Here is a 16,830-nt window from a genome sequence, read left to right as displayed (position 1 = left end):
GGGAAGAGGGAGCCCACCCATTCAGGCAGCTCCCATGAGCAGGCCGCAGGCAGGCACGGAGTGTGGGCCATGCAGTTGTCTGTCCAGGGTGCCCCCGTTGGCAGACAGCAGGGGACCTGGAAGAGCTTTCGTGGGGGCCTGGCAGTGGAGAGGGCCTCTGACATGGATCCCAAGAGGTCCATGCAAGGTCAAGTGGCTGCTTGAGAGAGGAAGCTGACTAAGCCACCAGACCCACCACCCAAAGAAAGCAGAAAGGCCCTCCCAGTGCCCAGGCGTGGGGCTACACAGGCACTGGGCCCACTGACTGCCCAGCCCGACCCCAGGAACGTGACACATTTTAATGCACTTGGTTCTCACGGCTCCCTCGCTGTCCATGTATAGCTTGTAGGAGGTTAACGTGGCACTGGAGCAAAGCTCTCCTTCAGAACCCCCTGTCCTCAGAGACCCCATCCCTCAGAGCCCCTGTCCCTCAGAGATGCCGTCCCTCAGAGCCCCCGTCCCTCAGAGCGCCCGTCCCTCAGAGCACACCCCACCACCTCAGAGCCCCCGTCCCTCAGAGCCCCCATCCCTCAGAGCCCCCGTCCGTCAGAGCACACCCCACCGCTTCAGAGCCCCCATCCCTCAGCGCCCCTGTCCCTCAGAGCCCCCATCCCTCAGAGCCCCCGTCCCTCAGAGCACACCCCACCGCCTCAGAGCCCCCATCCCTCAGAGCCCCGTGTCCCTCAGAGCCCCCGTCCCTCAGAGCACACCCCACTGCCTCAGAGCCCCCATCCCTCAGAGCCCCGTGTCCCTCAGAGCCCCCATCCCTCAGAGCCCCCGTCCCTCAGAGCCCCCGTCCCTCAGAGCACACCTCACCCCAGTCCCTCCGAGCTGTGACGCTGTGCTGCTCCTGGACAGATTACAGTATTGAACAGAGTTGTGACCCTCTGCCTCTATCCCCCTCCCACCCCAGTGCACACAGGTGACATTTGGTCTCTAATGCAGGCAAATACATCAGAAGGGGTTCCTCAGACACAGAGCTATTAGAACAGCGGAAGGTGGGTGAACTAATGGTGGGTGGATGAGTGTTGGAGAGAGATGAGATAGAGCGGCAGGATGCCTAGCTGGATGGCACAGGCTATGGGATGTATTTGGGGGACTTGGCACACACGCAACAGGAGTGGACAATTCTGAAATGCATAGAGCAGCCCTGCAGGTTGGCAACCCAAGCAGCTGATGTGAGGAGGCTGAATGGCCCTCTACGGGCCGTCCCCTGACGAGGCGGGGTGAGATAGGCCCGGGACACTGCTTTACCTTCAGGCAGCCAGCAGTCCATGTTAACCATGTATACAAAGTACCTTCCCAGAAACGTCTAGAACCATGGATGACCAAATCACAGCCCAGCCAAGTAGGTGTCCAGAGGGCAGTAGTGAGAAAAGGGATTTGGCTGCCAGAGACCTCGCCCCGGTGAGTTCTTCCAGGCCTGCGTGAGAGCCTGAGTGGCAGTGAAACATGAAGGGGAGAGGAAGGCTTGGGGCCTGAGTGGTACACCCCAGGTGCCGAGCCACACCTGAAGGACGCGCCACAAGGGTGAGACCTGGGATCCCCAGGTCCTCCCTCTGGGAGCCTTGGCGGACAGTCAGACAAAGGCTCTGTGGCAGCACCGGCCCCTCCCAGGCCTCCAGGACTCCCTGGATCTGGAAGACAGTACCAGAAGCAGCAGGCAAGCCCCTGGCAGAGGCCTGAGGGTGGTGAGCACCCTGGATCCCCGCAGGGAGCAGGGCAACCCCGGGGACTCATACAGGGAAGGAGAGAGCCCAAGTGCACACAGGGGTGCAGACCGTGTGGACACCTGCTCTGCTTCCCTGGGGCTGAGTGAGCACACAGCGCAGGCCTTGGCTGTGGAAACCCAGGAGCACCTGCAGGAGGAGGCGGTCTGTGGGGGAGTGGAGCAGATGTATGGTGGGAAGACCCAGGTATAGTGTGTATGTATGTGTGTGTGTGTGCGCTGTCCAGGCCCAGGTGTAGAGTGTGTGTGTGTGACTGTGTGTGTTTGTCCAGTGCGGTCAGGAGGCCTCAGAGCTGCCCTCCCTTCAGATCACCACCGTCTGACTCCAGTCTTGTGCCTACCATGTGGCCTTGCCGGTGTGTGGGTGGCGTGTGAAGACAGTGGCTGCTGTGGGCATGACCTTGAGTTTCCCAGGTGGCTCCTCATCCTTTTCTCTCTTGATTGACACAACAACCTTTAGTGATAATATATTTTTAAAAAATTTATTTATTTATTTTATTTTGGCAATCTTTGCATTGTTAATTAGGGTAAAACGGTACAAGGGCTATGGGAAAGTGGGTAAGACCACCATTTCCCTATTATTTCCTTCATATATCCGAGGTAAAGGGAATATTGAAGGAGAAGCCCCACCCAGACTCCCACCCACCCCAGGTCCCAGATGTAGGGCACGCTCCGAGATCCTTGCTCACGTGGTTCCGATAGTTCACCAGTCATAAATCACTGCCAGTCTCTCCATCCCAGGTACGATGAGGCTGGTGCAGAGTCCACTGATCGACATAGTCCATCACAGAGTCTCCCCTTGTCCAGTATTTCGCTGCCAACATATAGCTGAGGCGGTTGATTGACCTACTCCATCTTCCATCTTTTCTTGGTTAATGTTCTGATTCCTCCATTTCGATTGAGGGGATCCCCAAATAAACTTTGAGTTGTTCCCAGACCAGATTCCTATATGTACTAGCAAGCACAGTGCCCGCCACAGTCCATCACCCCGATCAGTTGGTGGTTGCAACTGCTGGATTGGTTCTATTCTCAGTCCCGACCTCCACCGGAACCAATGAGTATTGCAGTCCATCCTGGCTCTGCCCATCACATACTCGGCCCTCACCTAAACCAGTGAGAGCTGCGGCCCAGTCAGAGCGACCCACAATAACCCCCACTAGGCCCACCCCTGCCCTGGTTTGCCTGTATGTGTAGCAGACTAGTCCAGTCTGCCCCATATCCCATCTGGTTCTTATATGTGTCGCAGGGCTTAGTTCCATCCAACCAGCTCAGCTATCTAGCCCTCACGGATGTTGTTGAGTGCCTCTCTGTCTAGCCATCTCAGTCCCCATCCTAATTATTTAGTACCCTTCCATGGGAGTGGTATCCCAAGAGGAAGGAACCCACTATCTCCCTCCCAGGTCTCTCTCGTTCCCAGATTATGCACTCTCCAGGTGGCTCTGTGGTTAGACTTGACAGCATTAGCCCTTAGTGCCTGCTATAGGTAAGCCCCGGCAGCTCTCACCCACTCTAATTTTGTTTGCACCAGTAGGAACAGTCCGCCCATCCTGGCTCTTGCCTGACCCGGGCCACATGTGGCGCACAGGTGCTGCAGCCCTGCCTATTCTGGTCTGTCCCCATCCCAGCTCACGCTCTCCAGCGGGAGCAGCTATCCAACAAGGGAACCACCCCTTCTTCCCCTGTCGGCTCTGCTCCTCCCTTCCTGATTCTCACGTGTGCTGGTTTGGGTGCTGCGGTCCCATCCGGCACAGGCAGCCTCCCCTTGGCATTTTGTGTTGTGTGCTGCTTTTGTCGCAACCGAACCTGGCCCGACCCACACTTTGCTCCGGCGCTCGGACTTGGATAATAATTTTGTTTTGAATTTGAGGAAAGTGCAGGTTTTTTTTTGGAAAGTGCAGTTTTTAACAAGAATTTTAATTGCCAAATTCATGTAAGGTACAATTCCCTTTTAACTCCTCTGAAATTCTAGCGTTGGTGGTGCCAGGTGCAATGCTAAGTGCATTGTGTGGCATGGTCAGTGGCACTGGGTTCATTGTGTGGCCAGTGCATTGCGTGGCCAGTGCATTGCGTGGCCAGTGCGTTGTGTGGCCAGTGCGTTGTGTGGCCAGTGCGTTGTGTGGCCAGTACATTGTGTGGCCAGTGCATTGTGTGGCCAGTGCATTGTGTGGCCAGTGCGTTGCGTGGCCAGTGCGTTGTGTGGCCAGTGCGTTGCATGGCCAGTGCATTGCGTGGCCAGTGCATTGCGTGGCCAGTGGTGCTTTTACATTGCATATGCTGTGTGGCCATCACCCTGCTGTGGCTCCAGACCTTCTCAGCACTCCAGGCCAGCTTATCTGGAAGAGTAGGTCCCCCGACCCACCCACCGCCCGCTCCATCCTCTGACCCCAGTTCCCAGCCCGCCGCCACCCCACCCACCCCCGCCATGCATTCTTGGATTTGTCTGTTCTGGCCACTTGGTAGCAATGGAACTGCACAGTGTGAGAGTTGAGTTGGCTCATGTGACATGACTTTGGGGCTGTGGCGGTGGACCTGCTGGTCCCAGGAGACACACGTGTAGGAGTCCAGGGGTCTGGTGAGTCACTGTTATGTCTCACTGCTGCACCCAAAGAGGGGCCCCGGGAAGGGCCCGGGCCTCAAGGTCCTAGTGAGCTGCTGACCCCCTGCCCGCCTTCTCTCTGCAGAGACACCTGTCGCCTGAGCAGTTCCAGGAGGTGTTCGGCATGAGTGCCGAGGAGTTTGAGCGCCTGGCGCTGTGGAAGAGGAATGACCTCAAGAAGAAGGCTCTGCTCTTCTAACTGCCCTGCTGGGTGCCCCACCGTGCAAACCGAGCCCCGCCGGGCCCTCCTGCACCCATGTCAGTGGGGTGGGCAGCAGATGCCCGAGGGAAGCTGTGCCAGGGCCTTGCTCTATAGGAGGTCTCCCAGAAGGTGCAGTGCTGCGCGCTCCCACTGTAGTTTAGGGCCGCCACCCCTCGCTTGCCGCCACCCCTCCCCTGCCATGGCTTATGGCCAGGGAGGAGTTTGGGCAGACCTTTGCCAGTGTCCTCAGAGTCCCCCAGCCCTGGGGACAGAGGCAACAGGGATGGTGCTGCAGCAGCCTCCCATGGGTGGGTGGGTAGCTGGGCAACTGCTGCTGCCAGCTGGGTCTGAGCCTGTCTCTAAGGATGGCATCTGCCCCACCAGTGCCCTTCATGCGCTGTGTCCTTCCTCCAGATCACCCACTAGCTGCCTAAATGCTGTCTTTACACAACACAGAGGTGTTTATTTTGTTAAGCAGAGGGTGCAAGGGCATTGAGGAAGCCTGTCGCGTTCCGGCCCCTGCGAAGGGGCGTGGCCTTACCTCCCAGGATGAATCCATGTAATCCCGCTCCCGGAGGGCCCCTTGCAGACAGGCCTCCATGTCCAGTGTCTCCCCCTGTGCCACCCAGGTCCCCGGTGGACAGGGCCCGTTTGTCCTGCCATCCTCCTCACCGTGGTGGTCCCACGTCGTCTCCTGGTGGCCACAAGCCTGAGAGATCGCCATGCTGCTGGCCCAGCGTCCAGGGTCCCTTTCTGTACTTAGAGCGGGGCCAGGGCATCTGATGCACGGCTGTTACCCTGCCCAGCCCCAGCACAGCCCTGAAGCAGCCCAGTGCAGGGGTGTGGAAATGGCTGGCGGGCCGTAGGGGCAGGGGAGTCAGTGTGTAGGTTATATCCAGAGGCCGTCACAGGTATGGGGCACAGGTGCTGCCGCCACATCAGCTTTCCAGGCCTCTGTGTGTGTCCCCGGTCCCCATCCCCAAGGGGACCTTACTCAGCGTCCCATTTGGCTCTCGGCTCCTGGCTGGCCTGGCTTCCCCTGAGCGGGCAGTCGGTAGCCCCGTTAGTGTGTGCCCTGAACGCCCAGAAGGCCCTGCTGTCCTGTCAGTGCCACGTCCCATGCCATCCCAGGGAGGCCAAGAAAATCAAAGGCTACATGCTCGAACCACAGACGTCCGGCGTGCATGGCTGCCCCAGGCAGGGCCCAGCTCGGCAGGGCCCAGCTCAGCAGGGCTGTGGCCTGTGTGTGTCAGCCGTGGGCACTTACAGCAGGGATGGCATGATGCCCCCCTCAGTGGCAGCAAGCACAGCCACAAGACGAGGTACCTCTCAGCAACGCGGCTTGGGGACCCCCTGGTTGACATGTCTGCAGCTCCCCAGGAGCGCAGGTACCTGGTGCCATGCAGGGCACACACAGGGTGCTCGGAGGGCTGATGGTCTCTGACCCTGGGATGCAGGCATCAGCTTGGGCAAACGAGGACATGCGCCCCTGCTTCTTTCCCCATCCAGCTTCCCAACACGCTTCCGCCTGCCCCCACTCCCCGCTGTACACGTCATGCCCCACCAGCAGCCAGAGTGGATCAGGCCACGCTCTGACACCGTCTTCCATGGCCAGGGGCCCCACACACTGTCCCTGCTCCTTGCTGCCACTGCCTGTGTCACTCAGTTCCTGCAGGTGGCCGGCCTCTGCCCTCCCAGCATTCTTTACTCCTACTAGGGGCTGAGCCTGCCCTTCCTTCCCCGCTCTGCCCACCCATCCTCGGAAGGCCTCCGGCACCTTCAGCACGTGCATGCCGGCACCTCTCTCCTCCGCTGGGTCCCTGTCCCTCTCTCTCGTCACAGCACTCTGCACACAGGAATGCCCTTGAGGCTTCGGCCTGGAGCCTTTGGGTTCCCTCGCATTGTGTGATGAGGGAAACGCTGTGTGCACACTGTCCAGTGTGGCAGCTGCCAGTGCTCACAGCATGGCATGAGTGCCCCGGAGCTGCCTTCAAGTGCTAACATGCACGTGGCAACCTATTAGGCTGACTGCAGGGGCTGAGCGTCGCTGCGGCTCCAACCCTCTGGGACCCGTCCACAGGGAGCCCTGGCACCCACCACCCTTGGGAAGCTCCACTGGGGTGGCCTTGCTACCGCCACGCTCCTGCCTGGCCCGGCCCTGGAGGTGTGCAAGGGGCTGGATGTCATCCAAGGCTCCAGATGTACCATGTCTGCCACCTGACCCCCAGCCCACACATCCCAAGGTCCTACCCACCCCAAAGACTCAGACTTTCCCTATGCCAGGCTCTGCCCCATGCGAGGACAGATGGGCTGGGGTGGAGGGGCAGAGACTGCAGGGTCACCCCCAGGCCCCTCTCTAGAATACCCCTGGTAGCAGGGAGTAGGCCGGGCAGGATCCACATAGGCCTCTGTGTTTAGCCCAGCAATGATGCGTGTCACCCTGAGTCCAGGCCCACTGTCCAGGGCAGGTCATGTGACTGCCTGGTGCTATGGGATCTGGGAGGCGTGGGCATCCCAGCATCCCAGAAGCGGAGAGGACAGGAATTAGACACAGGCTGAGCTGCTCGCTGTGGTCCTTCCATAGCTCGCCCCGTGAGCCCGAGGTCCTTCCGTGGCTCGCCCTGTGAGCCCTGGTCCTTCCGTGGCTCGCCCCATGAGCCTGTGAGGTCCTTCTGTGGCTCGCCCCGTGAACCCGTGGTCCTTCTATGGCTCACCCCGTGAGCCCTGGTCCTTCTGTGGCTCGCCCCGTGAGCCCTGGTCCTTCCGTGGCTCACCCTGTGAGCTCGTGGTCCTGTGGCTCGCCCTGTGAGTCCTGGTCCTTCTGTGGCTCACCCTGTGAGCCCGAGGTCCTTCTGTGGCTCACCCTGTGAGCCCGAGGTCCTTCTGTGGCTCATCCTGTGAGCCTGTGGGCACTCCTCAGCTGTAACCAGGCCAGCAGATGACCCATGTGCTGGCCTTAGACCAACCACCAGGCCCTCCACACCTCTGCCATGCACAGGGCCAACCCTCACCACCACCACCACCACTGAGGGCAGGACCCAATCCCACACCATCCTTCCCCCACCCCTGCCACATGTGGCACTTCTGAGCAGCTGAGTTATGGGGGATACAGCTTTGGGTGTTCAGTCAGACAGTTGCAGAGGGGCTGGAGCTGCGGCTGAGTGGGCAGTCCCTGCAGTCCTGCTCCACTGCCCATCCGGGTCTCAGCTGATGCACCTGGGGAAGCTGCGGAGGACAGCCTGATTGGGCCCCTGCACCCACTGGGGAGATCTAGACGGGGTCTGAAGCCCCTGACTTCGGCCTGGCCCAGCTCCGGCCATTGCCACCATTTGGGGGGTGAACTAGTGGATGGAAGATCTCTCTGTCTCTCTTTGTCTCTCCCTCCCTCTGTCTGTAACTCCGCCTTTCAAACAAATAAAAAAGATAAATCTTAAAAAAAAGCCCACCAGTGCCAGAGAACTCTTCTGGGGTGGCCCATCTCACCGCTGGCCTGGGTCCCCACAAGGTGGACACAGGGTCCTCCTGTGCCAAGAGTCTGCTCTGGACCTGCCCCAGTATCAGTAGTGCCTGGGGGTGCTGTGGGAGGCAGGGTCGTCCAGCACCCCTGTTTACAGAGGGGTCCCCACGGCACAGAGAGGCACAGATGTCTCAGGCCTCACCCAGGATTACCCAGTGCAGAGTCTGACTGAGGAGACCGCATTCCGGGTTGTGATAGATGCATTGCTGGCCTGGGTGCTGGCTGTGGTGGCTGCCCCAGGCCCAGTGTGGAACCTGGTGTGGGGGAGGGTTGTCACCCTCCCTGGGCCTGTGGAGGAGCCAGACACATGAGCAGGGCCTACCTGTCCCTCCATCACACACACAGACACACCTCTGGCTGCCCAGCTGAGGTGACCTCGCAGCTCTGGCTATGTCAGGGTAGTGCACAGGCCTGGCCAGGGGCACCTGGGGCTATTTGCCTGTCTCCCCCCATCCTTGGGCCTCCCTGGGGTGCAGCGCCAGCAGCCCCAGGCCCTGGGTTTGCTCTCTTTGCATCTGAGCCTCTACTAAGTGGTCTTCCTCTGGCCTTCACCCTCTGCCTTCCTATGGCTGGGTGCCCCCTTTCTCCCAAGCAGCCCCCGCCTTCGTGGTATGTCCCTCTGTGCCCTCCACCCCCTTTCCCAGCCTCTGCAGTGACTGCCTCCCTCACATTTTCCAGAGGTGAAGCCCACCCACCTGCCACATTGCCCAAAGCCAGTTCATTCCAGAAATATCTCCCCTGACCACCAGCTGTGCTCCCACACCCTCACTGTCCAGAGTGGAGGTGTGTCCTGGAGCTGGCAGGGTGCTCAGAGAAATGGGTCAAGGGACACCATGTGCTGACCAACAGCAGGAGCTTTCCTTGGGGATGGCCACCGCAGGCTGCTGGGCTCAGGGCTGGGTGGGCTTCCCTTCCTCCGTGTGGACCCCCCCCACCTGGGTCTCCACTGCATCCGCAGCTCCCAGCCTGTCACTGATGGTGGTGCAGTGCCAAGTGAGATGCTACCCTGACCACAAGGGTGCCCCACAAATCCGCATGGAGGCAGGGGTGCGGTGGGCAGAGTATGGGGCAGAGCACGTGGCCTTCTCTGTGCCCTGTGTGGCCCAACAGGGCTAGACGAGGACACAGTACCACCTGTGCCATCCATCATGCCCACAGCCAGCAGCTCTCGCCCTTGCCCAGGCTCTGCCTGCACCTGCTGGCTCCCACGCCAGTGGAGCTGCCTCAGTTTTCACACATCTGCCTGTGGATGGGCCTGGAGAGCCATGGAGAAGCTGGGAAAGTGAAGTCCTCAGGCACTGGATGGGACAGCTCCTGGGCTGCACCACCCGCCTCCCCAGGGCTGACCCCTGTAGTCCCAGTGTCCATCAACTTGCAGTGTGATCTCCTTCCCGGGCCCTGGGCTACACTTCCTGGGGCCACCTCCCTGCTAGGCAGCCTGCACTCTGGGTCTCAGCTTCCAGCACCGAGCACCTGCAGGAGGCAGCAGCGTCCAGGGGCAAGCAGCAAGCAGGTACAGCTGAGTCACAGCACAGCCCCTGGGCTGCCGAAGTGTGTACGGATGTAGCTCCTTGACACCTGCAGACAGGTAAGCCCCGTGAGTCACCCGCTGACATCACCAAGGGGACAAACACTTGGCCCAATCGCAATGTTGGGGAGTAGGCTGACAGACCCTGTAGGTGGGCCCTTGGATGGGGGTCCTGACAAGGGGCCCTGGTGAGCACCTGAGTGGACCCAGCCCTCCCCTATCCTCATTGGAGGGGGGCTCTGGAGAGGGGTCCTGGTGAGAACTGAGTGGGCCCAGGCTTCCTCTGTCCCCTTGGGCTTGGCCATGCCTGCCTTGGACTTGACCTTCCAACCTGGAAGCCAGAGAGACTGCTCAGTGTCCTCAGGCACTTTGGGAAGGCAGAGACCAAGGGGACCTCAGGCAAGGTGATGGTGGGGTCCACAGGGGGCGGTGACCCTCTGTGACCCTGTGATCTGACGGGGTCGTTGGGGGGGTCAGTGTGGCTTCAGTAAGGTGACAGGTCCCCACCTTTGACAGATGGGCTGCAAGTCCCTGACATGCTCACAGCCAGAGCTTTCTCCCCCTGCAGGAGTTGCCCTACACATGACACTGTTTCTAGAGACGTGTTTCTAGAGAGTTCTCAGGAGCCTTGGCTGTAGGACAGAATGCTGTCTGCTTGCTTGCATGCTGGGCAAGCGGAGGGCAGTACAGCATCTCCTGTGGAGTGAAGGCACCTGACCCTGTCGCCAGCTGCTCGGCTCCAGGCTGGAAAGAGGGCAGTGCTGATCACAGAGCACAAGCTTGTCTTGTGTGCATGCTTCCAGGAAATCTGCAAGGAAGCGGAAGTGGACGTGTGCTGGGCCCCATGCAGGGAGGAAGTGGAAGTGGACATGTGTACTGACCCTGCACAGGGATAAGGAAGTGGAAGTGGACGTGTGTGCTGGGCCCCATGCAGGGAGGAAGTGGAAGTGGACATGTGTTCTGACCCTGCACAGGAATAAGGAAGCGGAAGTGGACGTATGTGCTGGGCCCCACACAGACAAGGAAGTGGAAGTGGACATGTGTGCTGGGCCCCACACAGACAAGGAAGTGGAAGTGGACATGTGTGCTGGGCCCCACACAGACAAGGAAGCGGAAGTGGACGTGTGTGCTGACCCTGCGCAGGGAGGAAGTGGAAATGCACGTGTGTACTGACCCTGCACAGGGAGGAAGCGGAAGTAGACCTGTGTGCTGACCCTGCACAGACAAGGGAGTGGAAGTGGACATGTGTGCTGGACCACACGCCGGAAGGAAGTCAAAGTGGACATGTGTGCTGACCTCGTGCAGGGAGGAAGTGGAAGTGGACATGTGTGCTGTCCTTGTGCAGGGGAGGGGGTGAACGTGGTCACATGTGCCAGGCCCTGTGCAGGGGATGCGGGCAGAGTGGCCTCTGCTCTGGTCGCTGATGTCATGCTGTCCACAGGACTCTGCTGTGGGTGCAAGGCATCTCCTCGGTACACCTTCAAAGACAGTGCATGCCTTGAGCTGGGGTCTCTACGGAACCAGGAATGCTGGCTCAGAGAGTTGGTTGACAGGAAGCACTAAAGGAGGAAGAAAGCCACAACATGAAGCATTCCATTGAGATAAGGCAGAGCTGAGAGGACCCCCAGAGGTTACAGTCAAGTTCATCATCTCCATCTTCATCCTCATTACAGGTGCTGCTGACTCCATTCTACAGATGAGCAAACTGAGGTAGGGATGGGCAGAGGCCGGACGTGAACCCAGGAGTCTGAGAATTGAGCAGGCCTTCTCTGTACCTCATCTACCGACCCCTACCATAGTTAGGCAAACCGAGACACCGGGAGCTTGGTTGAAGGGGTAGGTGCTGTGCCCAGGTCCATGGTCTCTGGGACCCTGTGTGATCTGGCACTCGAGGACTCCTCTGTCTCCACTCTACAACCGGGACATGCCCGTTACACAGCCACTGTGGAGTTTGGGTGAAGAGCTTGTTTCACCTGCCGTGCCGTCATTGCATGGCCAGATGGATGAATGAATCAATGCCCAGAGCTCGTCTTCAGCAATCGTGTGCATCCCAGGTCAGCAGCGTTGCAGTGGCCGTGTGGCCGGGGACCTCCCAGTCCAGCCCATTCCCCAGCCAGTGTCAGCAGGGGGCAGATGTAAGGGCCAAGGAAAAGGCCACCCCAAACTCCAAGCCTGGGGGAGAGGGCCGGAGATGCCGCCACAGGGGCCGGACCACACACAGTGTGAGCAGAAATTCCACAGGGGCTTATATGGAGGCCTAGCCCCTGCCCCGTTTCCCACCTGGTGTGAGTGGCATGTAAGCCAGAAGGAAGCATGGGGAAAGGACACCAAGACAGATGGATTTGAAGTTCCTGGAGAGAGGTGGGCGTGACCTCCAAGTGCAACCCCAGAGAGGCCTTGGTGACCATGGCCAGGAGAGCTGTGTGGAGGAAGCCAGCAGGAGGGCCTAAGGTGAGGCTCGGGCAGCTACTGGTGTAGGGTGGATGTCTGCGTCTTGTAGCAAGATGGACCTGAGCAGCCCTGTGGGTGCCAAGAAGGCTTGAGCAGCTGCCAGTACTGGACATGTTCTCCTCTAGCAGACACTGTAGGGGTGTGGCGAGAGAGACCATCATTGAGTGGACACTGTGGGGGTTGTGGCAAGAGAGGCCATTGTTGTGTGGATACTATGTGGTATGGCAAAAAAGAGGCCATCCTTGCATGAACACTGTAGGGGATGTGGCGAGAGCGGCCGTCATTGCGTGGACCCTGTAGGGGATGTGGCAAGAGAGGCCGTTGTTGCATGGACACTGTGTGGTATAGCCAAGAGACTTTGTCCTGGGAAGGGGACACTTGAGTTGAGTCTTGAGGAGTATGAGTGACCATGCCAGAAGGAAAGGGCATCTGCCCAGGTGGTACCTGCTGGGGGGGGTGTTGTTTGCAGATCTAAGCACACATCTTCAGGAAAGCCCAATGTGCCAGGGATCATAGTGTTTGACAGACGAGGTCACCAAGGACAGAACAGGCACCAGCCTATGGTCACACAAGTGTTAGAACTGGGTTTTAAAGCTGGTTGTGTCTACTCTCCAAATTGTCCTTTCTTGGAGACCCTGCCCCACCCAGTTCACCTAACAGATCTGTTTTTGCTTGGGGACCAGGCCCTGCAGCATCACGGCCCATGGGACCCCATGCAAAGTGTTTCCTTTTCGGCCATCTTTTTTTTTTTTTTTTTTATATATTTATTGTTTAACTTCAGTAATTACATTGTATTATGTGACACAATTACATAGATACTTGGGTTCTCCCCACCCCTCCCCAAACCCTCCCACCATGGTGGATTCCTCCACCTTGTTGCATAACCACAGCTCAAGTTCAGTTGAGATTCCCCCATTGCAAGCGTATACCAAACATAGAGTCCAGCATCTTATTGTCCAGTCAAGTCCAACGGCTTCTTAGGTATACCCTCTCTGGTCTGAAGACAGAGCCAGCAGAGCATCATCCCAGTCAATTGAAAGCTCCAACATACCATCAGCAAAAATTTACATCATTATGGAATTAATTGACATAGTAATGAGTAACCAACATGTTAAAAGTAAATGCGAATTCCCAGTCACCTTCTGTGACCACCTCACCTATACTTCAATCTTAGTTTATACACAACATATAACATTCAAAACATAACATGTTATACATAACATCATATCATCTTAAATTAAGGCAAACATGTGGTATTTAACCTTTTGGGATTGGCTCATTTCCCTTAGCATTATGGTTTCCAGTTTGTCGGCCATCTTTGACCCATCTTCCATGAGCCTCCATTATTTCTGGGGAAAAGTTGTCTGCCACTCCTATTGCTAGGGCCCAGACTGGGATGCTTGCTTGCTTTTAGTTGCGTTTAAGATTAAGACATACAAAACCATTGGATTTCAGCAGGCAGCCTCGAGGATGAACACCACTTCCTGGTCCTCTCATCCTCGGCCCTCTCTCATTCAGTGTAGACCGTCTGCTGACTTACGTGACTTCCAATAAAAATAAATAAATCATTTAAAAATAAGAATTCTGTTTATTTGAAAGGCAGAGTTACAGAAATAGAAGGAGAGAGAGAGATCTTCCATATGCTGGTTCACTCCAAAAATAGCCACAATGGCCAGAGCTGAGCAGATCCAAAGCCAGGAGCTAGGAGCGTCCCATGTGGGTGCAATGCTCCAAGGACTTGGGCCACCTTCTACTGCTTTCCCAAGCAGGGAGCCACCAGGACGCGCTCCGACATTGCAGGTGGAGGCTTGGCCCTCTGTGACTGCTGGAGTGGGTTGCCTAGGACCATGGCTGCCTTACGGGCACTTTCTCCTGCTGCCTCACACTCTCTGGTGTCAAGGTGCTTTGCTCTGAGTTGCTCTGGGTGAGGCCCCTGTGGTGAGTAGCAGAGGGAGATGACGCTTGGCTACGGTCTGCAGTCTCTGATGAGAGCCGGTTTTGAAACAGCTCCTCCCCATGAGACTCCCCATGAAGCCCCAGTCCCAGCTGAGGGGCTCACTGAGCCACAGGGGCCTGGGGGAGCCAGGCTGGGCTCCTGTCCCCACTGGAAACTATGAGCTCATGAACGCTGGTCTGGTCTCTGGGGTGAAGGTGGGTGATTGCTTGTGCAGGGCTTGCATGGCCCTGGGAAATTGAGATCACATCCTAAACGTGGCTCAGAATTCTCCCCCGGGGTTCCTAGCCTCACTCCCTCTCCTCTCCACAGTCTAGGGAGACCTTGTAAGAGGATCATGGAAATGAAGCTTACGCTGATACTTTCCTCATGAGGTGCATTGCTGGAAATATGTGGGCAGACTCTTCCGTCCCCAGCCCTGACAGCTCACGTTCTACAGAATCCATCTAGCACCTCTCTTGGAGTAGGGGGCCTGCCTTTTCTCTGTGTGCATCAGAGGGGCTGTGGTGGAGAAGACAGTGTGGCTTACGGCTTAGGGTCTCAAGAGGTTAGTTTGGCTTTCATAAAAGGAAAACTTCCGCTAGTCTGGTTGTGCTCTGCCGCCCATATTGGATGGTCAGCCCAGGGTGTCGTAAGGGGGTCACCTTTGTCCTGTGATTTCTCAACCATACCGTGACACAGAAGGACTGCTCAGGTTAGCAATCCACAGGGCAGTCCTCTCTGGTGATGGCCGGCTGTGGCCCCAAGTGGCCACCTGCAGCCTCGGGGGTCGCAGCGGGTCCTCTGCACCGGCCATGCTGTTATGCCTTGACAAATTGCTGAGTCAACTGAGATTCATTAAGTCCAACTTCCTGCCACAGGAAGTTTCAGGAGGGAAGTTTCGGGAGAGATCTGATTGAGGTGGAATCTTACGCATAATTGTTGGAGAGAAAAAAGTGGAAGAGCAGCGACCAGTCAGAGAGCGGAGAGGAAACCGTCTTCCAGCTGCTCTGAACCAGGCACGACTGGGAGCTCCCTCCGTTCAGTTCTCACTGACCTTTCACAGCCACGTGGGAAGCCCAGCCAGAGGCCGCTCCCGCTCTGGCCATGGCAGCTCTGGGGCAGACAGGCAGTGCGTCTGCTCCCGCACACTCCCCTGCTTCCTTGCAATTTTGTGATGAAACTGGAAATCCAGGGAGGTGGGGTCCAGCTGCTATCCTCCTGGTACAGCTGGAAACTCCAGTGTCCTAGCACGCAGCTGACAGCAGCTTTGGGAGAGAAATAAGCCTCTTGTACACTTTTAAAGAAGCTCTTGTTGTTGTTGTTGTTGTTGTTGTTGTTATTTGTTTTTATTGGAAAGTCAGATATACGGAGAGGAGGAGAGACAGAGAGGAAGATCTTTGGTCCGATAATTCGCTCCTCAAACACTGGAACTGCCGGAGCTGTGCTGATCTGAAGCCGGGAGCCGGGAGGCCAGCTCAAGCAGAAGGTTGTCAGGTACTTGGGTCCCTGCACTCCTGTGGGAGACATGAAGGAGCTCCTGGCCTGGCCATTGTGGCCATTTGGGGAGTGAACCAGCTGATGGAAGACTCTCCCTGTCACTGAGGTGACTGTGGGAGCAGGTGCTGTCAGTGAGTGTCAGCGGGTACCTGAGGGGAGTGTCAATGAGTGAGGGTTAGTAAGTGACAGTGAGTGTGGGGAGCGACTCAGTGAGTGCCCCTGAGGTGGTGACCCCTGTGAGTGGAGCTGTCTGGAGCCTCAGGGCAGAGGGAAGCACTGTGTGGCAGAGGGAGCTTACAGAGCAGGACAGGAATGTGACCCAGCAGGCTGGGGCTGCTGCTCAGGGGGCCATTTGGGGGAAAGAAGGTGAGGTTTCTGAGTGACAGGGCACTGGCGTCCCCTTCCCCAACGCCGCGGGGTGGGCATGGGTAGTGGATGTACACCAGTGGGGGTGGACATCCCAAAACGCGGGGCCGCGTGGGGGTGCCGGCGCGGGGTCCCGGCCGTGGCAGCTGCCACCCGGCTCTCGGTAGGGGTGGAGAGGTGGGCGTGAGCGAGGGAGTGGCTCAGGCGACCCCAGGCCTCACTTTCCCTTGTAGCTGAGCACGTCGGCCTCGTCCTGCTCAGCCCTTGCAAGCCTGCCTCCCGGGCTTGCGAGCGACGCGCCCGGGCACGTCAGCCCCCGCGCGCTCAGGGCGCCCCGAGCGGGCCCCACGACCCCCGACGACCCCTTGGTGGGCCCCACGACCCCCGGGCGGGTTCCACGAAACCCGCGCGCTCCGGGCGCACCGGGCGGGCTCCACGACCCCCGACGATCCCTGGACGGGCCCCACGACCCCTGCGTGCTCCGGGCGCGCTCCACGACCCCCGGATGGGCTCCACGACCCCAGGGCGGGCCCCACGACCCCCCGGCGGGCTCCACGACCCCCCGGCGGGCTCCACGACCCCCGACGACCCCCGGGTGGGCTCCACGACCCCAGGGCGGGCTCCACGACCCCCGACGACCCCCGGGCGGCGCCGCCCCGGCTCCCTTTGTTCCCGCAGGCCCCGCCTCCGCTGCCCCGCCGCCTCCCCATTGGCCGGGGGGCGGGGCCTGCGCGGGGCGGGACGGCCGGGCGGGGCGGTGTGCGCCTGCGCGCTGGGCGCCTGCGCCGTGTCTCCGGCCGCGTCCCTGCGCGAGCCTGAGCCCGAGCGGCTGAGGCGGCGGCTGAGGCGGCGACTGCCCCGCCCCGGGCTTCCATTGTTGAGGCCGCGGCTCTGCCGGCTGCTGGGCGCGACTCGCCTCGGGCCAGGAGCGAGCGCACGCTGCCGGGGGCCCGACGGGGCAGCGGTGGC

At 58.9% G+C, this 16,830-nt stretch overlaps 1 protein-coding gene across 4 annotated transcripts in view; it reads left to right on the top strand.

Moving 5' to 3' along the window:
- Positions 1-4,584, top strand: part of ABLIM2 (actin binding LIM protein family member 2) — an 83,336-nt gene extending 78,752 nt beyond the window's left edge. For 3 of the 4 annotated variants that reach the window (XR_009246317.1, XR_009246316.1, XR_009246315.1), the window contains one exon: positions 4,450-4,584. Coding sequence is in view for 1 of the 4 variants with exons in the window: in XM_058670318.1 (XP_058526301.1) it covers positions 4,450-4,563 (114 nt within the window). In the remaining 3 variants the exon portion in view is untranslated. The remainder of the gene's footprint in view (positions 1-4,449) is intronic. The other variant, XM_058670318.1, reaches the window with a different exon arrangement.
- Positions 4,585-16,830: the final 12,246 nt, after the last annotated feature.

Source organism: Ochotona princeps, chromosome 11, assembly GCF_030435755.1.
Source record: "Ochotona princeps isolate mOchPri1 chromosome 11, mOchPri1.hap1, whole genome shotgun sequence".
Classification (NCBI taxonomy): Eukaryota; Metazoa; Chordata; class Mammalia; order Lagomorpha; family Ochotonidae; genus Ochotona; species Ochotona princeps.
The sequence above is the reverse complement of the archived record's forward strand: the minus strand, read 5'-3'. Positions and strand labels throughout refer to the sequence as shown.